General features: G+C 38.6%; 1 protein-coding gene across 2 annotated transcripts in view; it reads left to right on the forward strand.

The window, feature by feature from the left end:
* Positions 1-16,255, forward strand: part of PCNX1 (pecanex 1) — a 105,722-nt gene that overhangs the window by 22,759 nt on the left and 66,708 nt on the right. The window contains exons 6-7 of one of the 2 annotated variants that reach the window (XM_063289839.1): positions 1,515-3,200; positions 15,610-15,742. In XM_063289839.1, the coding sequence (XP_063145909.1) occupies positions 1,515-3,200; positions 15,610-15,742 (1,819 nt within the window). The remainder of the gene's footprint in view (positions 1-1,514; positions 3,201-15,609; positions 15,743-16,255) is intronic. The other variant, XM_063289840.1, reaches the window with a different exon arrangement.

Genomic DNA, 16,255 nt, shown 5'->3' on the forward strand with positions numbered 1-16,255 from the left:
CATTTTTTTCTTTTACATGCTGTACTTTTATAATATTGCAGTCTTAATGCATTCAGCAACCATCCTACAACTCTGTACTCATGCAGAATGTTCCATAACTCAAGTCCATTCACCTTATCGTATGCTTTTTCTAAAAAAACATGCATGCAGTAAGTCTTCTCATATTCATACATTCCACAACAACCTACTAAGGAGCAAATATCTTATCTGCACAACCTTGGCCCAGCATAAAAGCACATTGCATTTTTCAAATTTTGCTCGTTGTCACCTTTTACCTCTTTCAGTCAGAATTTTCCAAATACCTTTCCAGGCACATTTACCAGCTTTATTTGTACTGTGTCCTGTGTAGTATTCCCAGCTAATAGTGAGGACAGGACAGGACTATTTTGGCACAAATTCAACCAAAACCCAATTTTATCCTGAGCATGCTCATTGTATTCCATGCATGCTAGTAATTTTTATTATACAAATGTCCATAGTGCTCTGTTTCAGGTATACTTCTTTGTACCTCTTCCATGCTTCAAGTTTGATGCCAATATATTTATATGTTGCATTTACCAACACCACCTTCAAATGATGACTATATTGGACAGCTGTAGAGACGGAAGATAACTGTTCAACTACTTATTTCATACAGAACTTGCAAGTTACCTGTTAGGATTGCAAGGAAAAGAATACTTACAAAAACACTTGCCCTCCAAATGCTCGACGTGTTGGTTTGGATCCAGACATTTCCTTCTCCAAATGGAAAGCAGTTTTCTATTCACAGAAGAGTCTTGGACCCAGGCTGGATTTCTGCTGAAAGAAATAGAAAAAGGAGAGGGAGTTTTTATTAATACTTCATGTGTCTCCTGTCCCTGGAAAGCTGTTCCAGAAGGTCAAAGTGTACACTGGACATGTTGCTAGGAATTTGGGGAAGAAGGAGGAAATGATATAAATGATTTTCTCCTTACTCCCCCATCCCATAGGTCAATTCTGTGAGTGAAACTTTGTTAGTGGCAAGATTGGATTGCATTTGCTATTTTATTCTTTGACACATCTCTATATATTTTAAAAATATTAAAAGTATATTGACTTCGTACCTTACATTGAAATGACATATGATGCAACTCCCTTTTTAAAGTTTTTTTTTGGCATTGTAAAATGCTTATTCCACCTGATTTTAGAGCTTGCATTAATTCTATATAATAGTTGTCTTGGTTATCATTGTTTAGGGTTTTGGTAGATTGTGATGTTCTCACACACAGACTTGCTGAATGGTGAATAATTAAGAAAGTGATAGACATAAAGACTGTGGATTTTAGTCATACTTATTAGAGCAGGTTCTGTATGTGCATGTTAGCTGAAAAAGGAATCTAGAATAAAAGGTATTTTATAGCAGCTTCTTAGTGTGAATAGTGTGTGAATATACTATTTCTACTTATACCTGTCAACATTTATTCGTTTGAGGGAAGCTACTATAGGGCATTTGTCTGCATACTTCTTAAATGTTCTTTTTCATTTTTTAAAAACAGATTTGACAGCTGATCGGAAGACTTTCCATCTGGTCTCTGTTGATTCTTTTGTGTCCATTCAGCCCTCATTATCAACTGCACAGGAGTTATCAAGGGACAGCACTGATAAAGTGTGCCTTCCTAATAATCACCATATAGACCCTTCTGTGTCTAATGCATGTGACACTGAAATGGCTTCTCTTGTACCTTTGCATTCACACTCCTATAGGAAAGATCATAGGCCGCGAGGTGTGCCAAGGACTTCCAGCTCAGCTGTTGCATTTCCAGATGCATCACTGAATGACTTTCCTCTCTATCAGCAAAGGCGAGGGCTGGATACTGTTAGTGAACTAGAAGCCTGCAAGCCTCAAACAGGATCCAAAGAATCATTAGCTGAGAACTCGTGTACTTCTGGTGTATTTCAACTGGATGATATTCTAAAGTGTAGTAGTCCACAGCTGCTAGCCAAAAGCAGCAAGAGTAAATCTTTACAAGCAGATAGAAGTGTGGATAGCCTGAGAAGCCTGAGTACAAGAAGTAGCGGCTCAACAGAGAGTTATTGTAGTGGGACTGATCGTGACACCATCAGTACTGTCAGCAGCTATAAAAGTGAACAGACAAGTTCTACTCATATAGAAAGCATGCTATCAGAGCATGAGGTGTCACCTAAAGAAGAGAAAAAAAGCAGCAAGAAAAAGGACTGTGCTGTTGATTCTGATGACTGTAACATTGCTACTAACAAAAGGACGAGTAGGGAAAGAACTACAGTTGAACCTAATACCAGCAGTTGCATTCAGGTAGAAGAATGCCTGAATGCATCAGAGGAGATGCACAATCAGAGGGCCCTCAGTACCTCTGCTTCAGAAGAAGCAAATAAGAATCCTCATGCAAATGAACTAACAACACAAGCAGAACAGCCTCCTGGAAACCCTGCTGCAAAAAGAGATGAGCGTAAAGAGAAATCTTCTATGGTTGACTCAAGAACTTGTAAGGAAATGGTAGAAAAGCAGAAGGAGGGGGATGTACGACCTAAATCATGTAGCTTAATTCATCGGACAGCTTCAGCTCAAAAGTCCAGCAGGAGAAGGACAGGGAAAAAACGGGCTAGTAGTTTTGACACAAGTCGACACAAAGAATATATTTCCTTCCGAGGGGTATCTGGTACCAAGCCCCACAGTGCAGGTTTTTGCCATGATGAAGACTCAAGTGATCAAAGTGATTTGAGCCGAACTTCAAGCATGCAGTCAGCCCACCAGTTCAGCAGTGATAGCTCTTCCAGCACAACCTCCCATTCATGCCAGTCTCCTGAGGGAAAGTTCAATGCCCTAAAGACAAAATGTATTGCCAAAGAGAGAGGCACAGACTTGGAAAACTCGTACAAAATCCACTTGGGCTCTGAAGCGATTGTCAAAAAGCATTCAACCCGACAGGCTCACAATACAAACAGTGCCAAGAGTCGTACGAGGGTATTAAGTTTGGATAGTGGTGCGGTAGCCTGCTTGAACGATCCAAATCTAATGATGCCAGATACGATAAAACAACTAACCACTTCTAAATCTGATTTAGAAGCCAAAGAGGGAGAGGTGCTTGATGAGCTATCTCTGTTGGGAAGGGCTTCACAACTAGAATCAGTCACTCGCTCTAGGAATAGCTTACCAAACCAACCTATGTTTACTGAAAGAGAAGAGCAGGAAAAGGGGAGCATTGGTAAGTAACTGGAATACTTAGATATAGCGCTGCCTATCAGTGCAGTTGTTCTCTAAATAGTCTATATGGTCTTATAAGAAATTTCAACTTTGTTCTTCTATATTTTGTGTGTTTTACATTTTAAGATCATTTTATGCTACTGCTATTCTGAGTTCAGCTGAAGCTCAGCTTCAATTAACATTAAATAGTAAATAGTGTGGTATTACTATTACTACTATTGGATCCCTCAACATGAACTGAGAAAGATTGAACAAATAAAAACTATAGAGTTGTTGAGGTTGGTTGCACACGTTGGAATGTTGAGAACATGGTATTGATGCTTTTACAAAGTGGATGTCTTGGCAGGCCTTACCACAAAACACTCATTTGTCAAAAGACAAACTGGTGAAGTTGTTTCCTTCTACCAAAAATATATAATCCCTACTACTTCAGGTTATCATTTATTTTCTGATTTAGTGAGCAGACTTCCAAATAAAACAATGGGCTATAGCTATCTATTGTATTAATTTTCTATGAATTCTTGTACCCAGAAAAATTATGGTAAATCAAAACAATATTACAGCCTAGGGCCAGTTTCCCATTGATTTTTAATGAAAAATTAAATTTTAAAAAGCCTGGCAGGGTAGGCAATCTGGCAGGTTCCCAATGAGGTATCTGTAGGCTTATTGGCACCCAAGTATATGATACTTTGTATTTGTTATCTAGTGTAATACTTAACTTTTACTGTGTTTCATCTGTAATAATACAGTCACATGAGGTAAAGTTGAAAATACTTGCATTCCTTTTCCTAAAGCTCTTAAATAGTTGCTTTGCTCGTAACATCTTTCCTGTCAAGCTTGTCTGTTGCAAGGCATCTCTTTGTACTAGTGTCATGACTGAACAAAACATAGATTTCGTTTCTTTTGTTTTAAAGTGTGGTACAGTCTGGCCATTTTGTGAGTCCCATACATTAGCTCTTGATGTAAATATGGCTTCTTTAACATAACAATTCCTATTAGCTTTAGGACTGATATTCATCATCACCAAATATTCCAGTGGGAACATGGATGCAATTTATATTTTAATGCTGAATTAGTATAAGTATTAAACAGATACTAATTTCTTCTTCAGCATTTCTCAATCTATATATTTTGCAGTAGACTTACAGAACAATTTCTTAAGGTCCATGCTTGTTTCTTGAGGGCAGTGAAATCAACGTTTTGTCCTCTCAGTATATTGTCCAAAGCTTCTGAAGACCAAGGAGATTTTTCTTTCCCTAGAATGGCTGCTTTTTTATTCTTTAAGCATGTTATTGGCTAGTTAACTATTTGCTTGATAGGTCTGTTGAAGTTCTAGTTCAGTTGACTTTTAAGAATACTTGACATTCAGAGTGTTTGAAGTCTATTAGTAGTAGCACATCACAAACACATCAGCAGCTCCCAGCTTAGAGACTCTTGCAAAATATTATCTTATGTATTGTATAAACCTGAACATTCATATAAAGTTGCCAATGTGCATAACACAATTTAGAACAATAGGGTGACAAAAAGAAAAGCATCTGCAATTGACAATTTTGGTTTGTAAGCTTTTCTTCATTAATATCTCATACGTTTCTAAGAATGAATGTAAATACTGCCAGCTAATATAACTTGGCTTATATGTTAATAGAAATCCGAAGTGCGAGAATTTCTGATAACTTCCATTCATTTGGCTGGCTGTTTCAGTTTAATTAGCACAAAATGTTTATATATATATGACTCTGTATATTTGAATTTTATCCCTCTTAATTTATCAAAGTAGTTGCTGCTTGATACTTAAGGTATTTGAAGTTAAATGGGAAGATAATCACTAGCTCTTCACTTATAAGACATTTTTAATAATTCAGTAAAGTATAAATATAAACTAGCATTATTACAATCAGTGATGCAGAAAGGCTTATTTTTTATTTTTATTTTATTATAAAGAGATATAGCAAATAGAAGTGTTACAGTCTGCAATACAGTCTGATTAATTGTATTGCACACTGACATGTCTTAGACTAGAAGGATATGATTCCCAAGCCTTTACATAAACTTTAAAATTAACATTTTTGTAGACAATCATAGAGATATGTCGGTATACCATCGGAAGATGAGACCCCCAGGTCGGAAGATGGTCAAAATGCTACTGGGGAGGAACAGAGGATGAATTCAACTAGCCCCAGACATGATGACGCAGCTAGCTCAAAGCCGAAAGGACAGCTAGCGGCCGACGGTGCTGGTGGTGAACGGCGAATCCGATGTTCTAAGGATCAACACACCATTGGAACCTGGAATGTAAGATCTATGAGCCAGAGCAAATTGGATGTGGTTATTGGTGAGATGTCAAAATTAAAGATAGACATTTTGGGTGTCAGTGAACTGAAATGGACTGGAATGGGCCACTTCACATCAAATGACCACCAGATCTACTACTGTGGACAAGAGGACCACAGAAGAAATGGAGTAGCCTTCATAATTAATAGTAAAGTGGCTAAAGCAGTGCTTGGATACAATCCAAAAAACAATAGAATTATCTCAATTCGAATTCAGGGCAAGCCATCTAACATCACAGTGATCCAAATATACGCCCCAACCACAGATGCTGAAGAAGCTGAAGTAGATCAGTTCTATGAGGATCTGCAGCACCTACTGGACAACACGCCTAAAGGAGATGTTATTTTCATCACAGGAGACTGGAATGCTAAGGTAGGCAGTCAAATGACACCTGGAATTACAGGTAAGCATGGCCTGGGAGAACAAAATGAAGCAGGACATAGGCTGATAGAATTTTGCCAAGACAACTCACTCTGCATAACATACACCCTCCTCCAACAACCTAAGAGACGGCTTTATCCATGGACTTCACCAGATGGACAACACCAAAATCAGACTGACTACATCCTTTGCAGCCACAGGTGGCAGACATCCATACAGTCGGTAAAAACAAGACCTGGAGCTGACTGTAGTTCAGATCACAAACTTCTTCTTGCACGATTTAGGATCAGACTAGAGAGATTAGGGAAGACCCACAGATCAGCTAGATATGAGCTCACTAATATTCCTAAGGAATACGCAGTGGAGGTGAAGAATAGATTTAAGGGACTGGACTTAGTAGATAGGGTCCCGGAAGAACTATGGACAGAAGTTCGCAACATTGTTCAGGAGGTGGCAACAAAATACATCCCAAAGAAAGAGAAAACCAAGAAGGCAAAATGGCTGTCTGCTGAGACACTAGAAGTAGCCCAAGAAAGAAGGAAAGCAAAAGGCAACAGTGATAGGGGGAGATATGCCCAATTAAATGCAAAATTCCAGAGGTTAGCCAGAAGAGATAAGGAATTATTTTTCAACAAGCAATGCACGGAAATGGAAGAAGACAATAGAATAGGAAGGACAAGAGACCTCTTCCAGAAAATTAGAAACTTTGGAGGTAAATTCCAGGCAACAATGGGTATGATCAAAAACAAAGATGGCAAGGACCTAACAGAAGAAGAAGAGATCAAGAAAAGGTGGCAAGAATATACGGATAACAATATCGGGCATAGCTTTGACGGCGTGGTCAGTGAGCTAGAGCCAGACATCCTGAAGAGTGAGGTTGAATGGGCCTTAAGAAGCATTGCTAACAACAAGGCAGCAGGAGACGACGGCATCTCAGCTGAACTGTTCAAAATCTTGCAATATGATGCTGTCAAGGTAATGCATGCTACATGCCAGCAAATTTGGAAAACACAAGAATGGCCATCAGTTTGGAAAAAATCAACTTATATCCCCATACCAAAAAAGGGAAACACTAAAGAATGTTCAAACTATCGAACAGTGGCACTCATTTCACATGCCAGTAAGGCAATGCTCAAGATCCTGCAAGGTAGACTCCAGCAGTTCATGGAATGAGAATTGCCAGATGTGCAAGCTGGGTTTAGAAAAGGCAGAGGAACTAGGGACCAAATTGTCAATATCCGCTGGATAATGGAAAAAGCCAGGGAGTTTCAGAAAAACATCTATTTCTGTTTTATTATTCTAAAGCCTTTGACTATGTGGACCATAACAAATTGTGGCAAGTTCTTATGGGGATACCAAGTCATCTTGTATGCCTCCTGAAGAATCTGTGTAACGACTAAGTAGCAACAGTAAGAACAGACCACGGAACAATGGACTGGTTTAAGATTGGGAAAGGAGTACAGCAGGGCTGTATACTCTCACCCTACCTATTCAACTTGTACGCAGAACACATCATGCGACATGCTGGGCTTGAGGAATCCAAGGCTGGAGTTAAAATTGCTGGAAGAAACATGAACAATCTCAGATATGCAGATGGTACCACTTTGATGGCTGAAAGCGAAGAGGAACTGAGGAGCCTTATGATGAAGGTGAAAGAAGAAAGTGCAAAAGCTGGCTTGCAGCTAAACCTCAAAAAAACCAAGATTATGGCAACCAGCTTGATTGATAACTGGCAAATAGAGGGAGAAAATGTAGAAGCAGTGAAAAACTTTGTATTTCTATGTGCGAAGATTACTGCAGATTCTGACTGCAGTCAGGAAATCAGAAGATGCTTAATCCTTGGGAGAAGAGCAATGACCAATCTCGATAAAATAGTTAAGAGCAGAGACATCACACTGACAACAAAGGTCCGCATAGTTAAAGCAATGGTGTTCCCTATAGTAACGTATGGCTGCGAGAGCTGGACCATAAGGAAGGCTGAGAGAAGGAAGATCGATGCTTTTGAACTGTGGTGTTGGAGGAGAATTCTGAGAGTGCCTTGGACTGCAAGATCAAACCAGTCCATCCTCCAGGAAATAAAGCCAGACTGCTCACTTGAGGGAATGATATTAAAGGCAAAACTGAAATACTTTGGCCACATAATGAGAAGACAGGACACCCTGGAGAAGATGCTGATGCTAGGGAGAGTGGAAGGCAAAAGCAGGAGGGGCCGGCCAAGGGCAAGATGGATGGATGATATTCTAGAGGTGACGGATTCGTCCCTGGGGGAGCTGGGGGTGTTGACGACCGACAGGAAGCTCTGGCGTGGGCTGGTCCATGAAGTCACGAAGAGTCGGAAGCGACTAAAGGAATAAACAACAACAAGACAATCATACAATTTATAAGGGTGTCCCAGACTTGTTTATGTTGATCCTTAGCATCATTTTCTTTTTAAAAATAAAACGTGCCTGTTCATTTTTTAGAAACAACTACAGATAAAACTTTATTATATCATGTTTATAATGAAATGCTTTATAAGCTTTTTCAGAACTAGGAAATTGCTATTCTAGCAGTTATCAGAATTAATGATGCAAAGAGGCTGAATTTAAAATAGTGTTTTTCTGCATTTATGATATATTTGTTACCTTTACATATCTTAACTCTTAAGAGTACAACTCCAGTTGTTGTTTCTGACTTCATCTAATTAATAGAATATTACCTTCAATTTGATTCCCCATTTTCCACTTCTTTGCTGGTTGGATCGAAAGGTAACAGTGCTAATAGGCCTAGTTAGGTTATGGAGAATCCTGTACTGTTTTGTGTGGCTCTGTCCATCATGGGTCAACGAGGGCTTGTCAAGTGTAGCTTGAGCTAATTATCCCTCTGGTGGGAGGAGATGGGTGGTGACAAATGGGTGGTGACAAATTTGATAGGTAGATAGATAGATAAATATTGTTAACAAACATGCTAACCAGGTCTAGCTTTAAAACTGAAATGGCATGACATTCTGATAGTCATGATTAGGAACTGGCAGAGTATTGTGTTTACTCCATGTTCTCTTGGTATAAATTTCAAAGCTTTTGAAACAAAGCTTTTGAAACAAAGCTTTTCTTATTCAGTGTTGACACAATTCACTGGCAAAATAGCTGACTAATAGGTTCATTATTTATGGTTAACAATACTAAACTTTATTATGAGTAGCATGCAGGCAATAATTCGAATTTCAGAAGTGAAGAAAGTTTTAGTGTACATTTGGGCAATTAATACAGTTACAGTATTCCCAATGGTGAGGTCTTCATAATAACCCTGTAATTTGCAAGGATTAGCCAAAGATACAAGCAAGATTTGATTCATAGTTTAGACTTTTGTGGTGTGCTTCTTATGAAATCATCTGGACATCATTCATTACAATACAAACATTGATATGTATATGATAGGAAGAATAGTCTCCCCCCGCCTCCCCCAGATTTATCTTTAAAAGAAGATAGCATATGTTCACTGAGAATATGGTAATGGAGTTAAATGATTTTTCTCTGTCTAATCTTCCAAAGGAAGTGTCAATCATCTTAAATTCAAAATCATTTTCGTTTCAGGTAACTATTGTGATTTATCTTATGTTTGTTAAGAACTGATACCTTATGCATACAGTAATGATTACTTTGGCTTTATATAAACCACTTCTCATTCATATCTTCTGAAAGCAAACTTTAGAAACTACTGCTGCCATTTAAATATAGGTCAGCATGTAAGATACAAGAGTTACTTTCTGTTCTTCTGTAACCTGCTGGAGTTGAGTTAGAAATGTGAAACCTCGTAGGAAGTTGGATAAGGGAAGTATATGCAGCGGTACCCTCAGAAGAAAAAAGACTCAGTTTTTATATCCCCATCTATACTTAGCATAGAAATGCAAATCTCCTATTATCCTCTGCCAGCTTTAGCAACTCTTAATATTTTTTGCAGGGTAATAACTACTCTGGGTTTATTTGCAAGGCTTAGTTAGATGGTTTTTAATATTTGCTGTCCTAATAGAACTTCCATATTCTTTATTACTTTCCAGAATTGCAAATGTTGTTCTTAGTTTTATTTGCAATGCAGAAGTTTTTTGGTATATTTAAACGTAGGGGTTGGGGAAAAAAATCAAAATGTGTGTGTTCATGGATTGTAGAGTGGAAGCCTATTTCCATAATTTTTTTAAGAAATGGAAATAATGGTGCACAAAGCAAATATAACGTATATAAGAAACAATAAAATAGCACTATTTTAAAATAATGTAGCATTATGTAATTCTTTCCTTGATTGTGAAAAAAAGTCATTTTCTGGATACAGTGCAATTCAGTTTATGCTCAACATTGGGGAAAAAAAAATAAAACCAACTAAAGCTGCTTTTCAAAATATGCTATTTTGTTTCCTTTGTACCTTGCATGTTATTTGTGCAATACATAATGGGAAGATGCTTTGCCAATAATACGTTTTTTGGTATCTTTGGAATTCAACTTTTAACTTCACAATTATCTCTCTTTTACCTCTTTACCCCCTCCCCACCCAGTGGCTTTCGTAAAACTGAATTAATTTTACATTAATATCAAATTGCCACTATTTCCTTTGAAGAAAATATTAAAGCTGGGAAATAATTCAGCAAAGGACCACCTTGAATAATTTGCCTAGACCTGGAAAAAAATCACCTGTGAATGTTTCCCTCATTTGAATTTTAAAACATTCATATGATTTAGTTAAGATTTGTGTATATAGTTGAAAAAGCCAGTGATTAAATATGATATAGTAAGTATAGTAATTTTTATGTAAGATAAAGTTATATATGTAAATGAGCAATAAAATATAATGAGCTATTTTGAGAAGAAATACTCTTATCTAAAACAAGCCTATACAATTTACACTAACCCATCCATTACATGCTTCCTGTCTAAGGGAGTGAGGAGAAAACAGCAGCATAATGGGCTCTTTATGAATGTGGTAGCCTGAATGAGGAACCCAGAACAGATTAAAAATGATTCAGTGGTCAGTATGATGTATATTTATTTAGTATAATTTATATATACTTTTTATTTTCAAAGAAAATTACAGAGCAGTTTAGGGTAAAACCATTTGAAATTCAATAAATCCCTGAATAAATTATTAAAAATTAAAAAAATATTTGATATCACCAGGGAGAACTGCCCATCCTGATAGTGAGAGAAATGCCAAGACAGATGTATGTGTCTTTGGTTGTTGGTAAAAATGCTTCATATCTGAGGCCTGCCTGATCTCAATATAGAAGTCATTCTGTGGTGTCGGCACCATGAAGTTTTGTTTACCCACATGCAGCCTATTCATTTCCTTTTTTACTGAACCTATGTTAACAGACAATAAACTGTCTAAAGCATAATTTTTAAAGAGGAAAGTTGATATTAATATGGAATACCTGAGTGCAGGAATAGTTTTAACATATACAGTATTTACATAATAGCATTCAGTGGCAGTGCTATATCCTAATTTTCTGATAGAAATAAATATATGATAAATATATTTATTTATATATATATTTATAAATATACCCTCCACCCTTTCCAGGTACCTGGGGGCTGTGGGGGCCTGGATGGGGAGCAACAGGCTTCAACTGAACCCTGGTAAGACAGAGTGGCTGTGGATTGATGGCCCCTCAGGTTCCAGGAAGTTGTCTTCTTTGGTTCTGGATGGGGTGGCACTTCCCCATTCGGAGCCAGTGCGGAACCTGGGGGTCCTCCTGGACTTGCAACTCCTGCTCGAAGAGCAGGTGGCAGTCACAGCCAGGAGGGCCTTTGCACATCTTCAGATGGTGCGCCAGCTACACCCATTCCTGGACCGAGATGCCCTCCTAACAGTCACACATGCCCTTGTCATCCCCCATATAGACTACTGCAATCTGCTCTACATGGGGCTACCCTTGAAGAGCATCCAGAAGCTTCAGTGGTCAGGAATGCAGCTGCGCGGACAGTTATTGGGGCTGTAAAATCAGCCCATGTGACACCACTGTTACGCGAGCTGCATTGGATACCAGTTTGCTTCCTTGCTAATTCAAGGTGTTGGTATCATCTTTAAAGCCCTACGTGGCATGGGACCAGGGTATCTGAGGGACCGTCTCATCCCCATAACATCGACCTGTCCCACCTGGTTAGGCAGGGAGGGCATGCTACGGACCCCATTAGTAAAGGAATTTCATCTAGCGGGGTCCAGGAGGCGAGCCTTCTCTGCAGTGGTGCCCGACCTTTGGAACATCTTGCCCCCGGAGCTGAGATGGGTTTCCTTGCTCTCAGACTTCCGAAAGAAACTGAAGACCTGGTTCTGCCGCCTTGCTTGGGAGGGGGAGAGTGATAGCTCCACCTGGGGATGGCTGGTGCCATAGCACCTCTTAGTGATTGTGTTCCATCTCCACTTGGATTTTACATTTGTTTTTATTTATATTTTAATGGTAATTTTAGGTGGTTATGTTTTTAGTGTTATTTTATTGCAAACCGCTCAGAGTCCCCCATTGGGGGAGATGGGCAGTGATATAAATTTAATAAATAAATAAATAAATAAATAAAATGAAGCTGATTGAGAGTATTATCTATCAACTCTACTAAAATAGGTACAGTGATTTAGCAGTGTGAAGTAACACAGTGATCAGTTGGTTTTTCTTTTTAAAAGAAAAACTTCAGGGTTCTGAGCATTTACTGGTGATCCATAATCACTGTGGATTTCCACATTTATTTTGTTTTACAATGTTTTAAAATGGACATTGCTTCTCATGCCTAGGAAAACTATCAATAGTGTTAATTCCTCTCTAGTCCAGGTGGTTGATGACTAGGATTGGGAAGAGCCTTGTAATACCATTGTCGTGCTTGCATCATTTAGGACAATTTTGATAGTTTTTTTTTGTGGTTTTCTTCTTCTTGTTTTTGCTTGCATCAGTAACATATATTTTTCTAAAATACAAAGGGTATTGTCAGTACATGGCTCTTTTTATTGGTGGGACATTGCTTGCAAACAATCCATTCTGGTTCACAAAATGGTTAAGTATCGTAATTCCTTCTGGTAGCTTATGTTTAAACTAAACTACAGGTAGTCCTCAATTAATGACCACAGTTGGGACCAGAATCTCAGTTGTTGAGGGAAGCTGTCATTAAGTGAGACACACATGACTGCTTCGCTCAATGACCACAATATCAGCACTCCTGGTTGCAGCCGTTAAGTGATCTCGTGGGTTGGTAAGCGGACCCAGGTAAGGAGCACGGGGTGCCTTGGGGTAGGAGAGATCCTGGGAAGCCTGGCACAAGCTGTGCGTGAGTGTCTCTCTGGCTAAATCCTTTGTGTCTGCTTACATGGAGCAGGAATCCTTTGGCTGGGAGCTCTTTAAACAGCCCCCAGAGATGAGAGGGAGTCCTCTCGGCAGGCAGCAGCAGCAGCTTGTAGCCTTCCCTGCCGGCTTCCCCACTGACTTTCTGGGGAAGCTGGCAGAGAAGATTGCAAATGGCAATCACATGATCACAGGGTGCTTGGCAACCGGTAGTAAGTGTGAGCAGGTTTCCAAGCACCCAGATTGTGATCATGTGACTGCAGGGGGCCAGTGTGACATTTTGTGATGGTCAGAAGTGTTTTACAGGCCAGCGTAACTTCGAGCGGTTGTTAAGCAACTGGTTGTTAAGCAAGGACTACCTGTACTGCAAACTTGGGTATATACAGTTTTGGCTAAGCCAGAAGAGGGGTCTTTAGATGATATACCCATTTTATAAACCATGAAACATGGTTTCTAAGTAGTGGCACTCTGGTTGCTTGTAGGCGAAGCCAGCTATGTACAGTGTATTAGAAGTGCATGCTCCCTTTAAACGGAAGATGTTTATGTATGTGTATGGCTTAGAGTGATGTACGAACTCATGGTTAAACAATGGCTTGTTCAACAAACTATAGAGTGTCATTCTATCAAGTTATGTTTTTCATTTTTCATGAATGTAGGCAATTGTCTGAAAATTCAGTGTAAGCAGAACAAGCCTCAGATCCCATTTCACCAAGCTAATCAACACCCTCAGAGGATTCTCCTCTCCATCACTGAGAGCCATTAAGATCTAATGTTTAAAATACTGAACTGGGATTGGAGGAGACCCAGTTCAGTTCTTCATTTAGCTATGGAGGTTTGAATGACTTAGGGCAGTCTTAGCCTAATCTATTTTTATTTTTGCTTTGAGGATAAAATTGGGGTGGTGGTGGAAATAAGGTATGTACATTGCCTTGAGCTCTTGCAGGAAAACAATAATAAAGCTGAACTCTGGAATGTAGATGTCTGTAGTACTCAGTAGTGTTGGAATTATAGGATTAATGCTGAACTTTGGCTTGGTACCAGTTGAACTAGTTATGTATTTGCATTCTTCTCCTCCCGTACCTGGACACAGACTTCAGTACAGAAATTGCATTGGTCTGATGAAAGTGCTCTTTGCTTCTGAATGTCACTCTTTCAAAGTGGAATTCAGTAGTGGCTTTTAAAAGTAATCTTTTATGAATGTATCTCAGTTTATACAGCAGTAAATGCTGCTGTATTATGAGATATGTTACAATATGTTTGAGAAGGCGGTAACATTCTGAAGCCAAAGTATATACAGCTGTTATAGTATGATTAGCATATTAAAAACACATGGCCCTCTCTCCTCTTACGGAGTCAAATGCCCCTGGTTCCTAGGAAGGCAAGAAATCTATTTTCAGAAGCATTCAAGAGCAACATGTTAAAACCCAGTTACTTGAACCTCCTATTCCCCATTTGCCCACCCCCCAAAGGATAATCATTGGTGGAAGGTTCATTACCACAGTGTTCCACAAGGATTTCCATTAACTGAAAATACACTAGAAAGATTCTCATGGGATTTCTACAGGTCTCTGCCCTCAGAAGATATTTTTAGAATCAGGTGTTCAAAATTTAAATTAATTATTTGAAATACATTTTCCAAATGTATTTCATATATTCCCAGGACAGGCATACTTGCTAATTAGTTGCTAGAAAATAGTTCTGATATATTTGGGAGACTTGAAAGGGTATGTTAGGGACAGATCGTCCTGGAGAAAAGCTATCTGTATGGTCGCTAGGAGTTGAATATGACTTGATGGCACATAATAAAATTAAATTAGGGATTCTATATGGTATGGCCTCAAACTTTGATCATGTAGTTCACGTGCTCTTTTGCATATCATAATTACATTTGCCAAGAGGCAAAAGAACAACTGAGAAATTGGTTTCTGCTTGCTTTTTGTACATGTAGACAAACTAAAAAATAGGTTCAAAAAAGCATGAAATTTCTTTCACGAAATCAAGGGAGATTTAAGGTCCCCCCCCCCCCCATATTCTTCCCTAGCAGTTTCAATTTCAGTATAGAAGGGTTGGCTATAACTTTTTAGAAAGCTTTGTGGGCCCTATTTAAAAGATCAGTATCAACTGTTATTTAATTTAGATTTTGTTTCAAATCAAGATATATTTTCAATGGGTGCTTAAAACTATTGGCTTTGTGGAATCAAATTATTTTTTTAAATTGACTTAACCACTCTGCTTGAAATAGGAGAACCTTAGCTGTATGTTTGTTAAGGTGACCTTCCATCCTCATAGTCTCTACTTGTCAGTGAACTGCAAGAGAAAGAACAATTGATTTGTGGGGGAAGCATAGGATGGTGTAAACATTACTGGTCTGGGGTTCAATTTGACTTGGTCTATCTTGATGCAGCAGCACAAGCCAGTGATGAAGCAGTCACAGTTCGTCGTGAACGCAGCACATTTAGGCGTCAGGCAGTACGGCGCCGTCACAATGCAGGGAGTAACCCTATCCCTCCTTCATTGCTCATCGGCTCTCCCCTCAGGTATGGTATTTGTGTTCCACAGTATCTAACATGCATGCAGCTGATCACTGCTTCCAACTCCCAATGGTGTTGTAGGCATGCTTTGTTTTGCCTTTTCTCCTTATCCCAACCAATCAATCTCCTTAAGCTGTTACTGCATGCATTTGTGATATTTTTTTCAATTGTGCATGTGTACACTAGGTTGTTCATTATTTCGTCCATCTTTTCAAAGTGATTAGTCTACTGAAAGTCATCTAGGACAGCCAGAATGCTAACAAACTGACCTAAAACTAGCTCTTTCATTTAAGTTTGTCAATTTTTTTTTACTTTTTCTACAGATACTAAATACAGAAATTGCTTTAAATAATTCATGAGCTATCAGTTACATAGAGTAAACCAGTGCAGAGAAACCAAAATATCTTAAATTAGTCTAATATTTTTGACATTATCAATATATTCATCTCTGACTAGCCTTTAAATGCAAAATATATCTCAAATTTAATAAACAATCAAATATTAGAATAAATCCCCCAA

Source organism: Candoia aspera, chromosome 1 (genome assembly GCF_035149785.1).
Source record: "Candoia aspera isolate rCanAsp1 chromosome 1, rCanAsp1.hap2, whole genome shotgun sequence".
Taxonomy (NCBI): Eukaryota; Metazoa; Chordata; class Lepidosauria; order Squamata; family Boidae; genus Candoia; species Candoia aspera.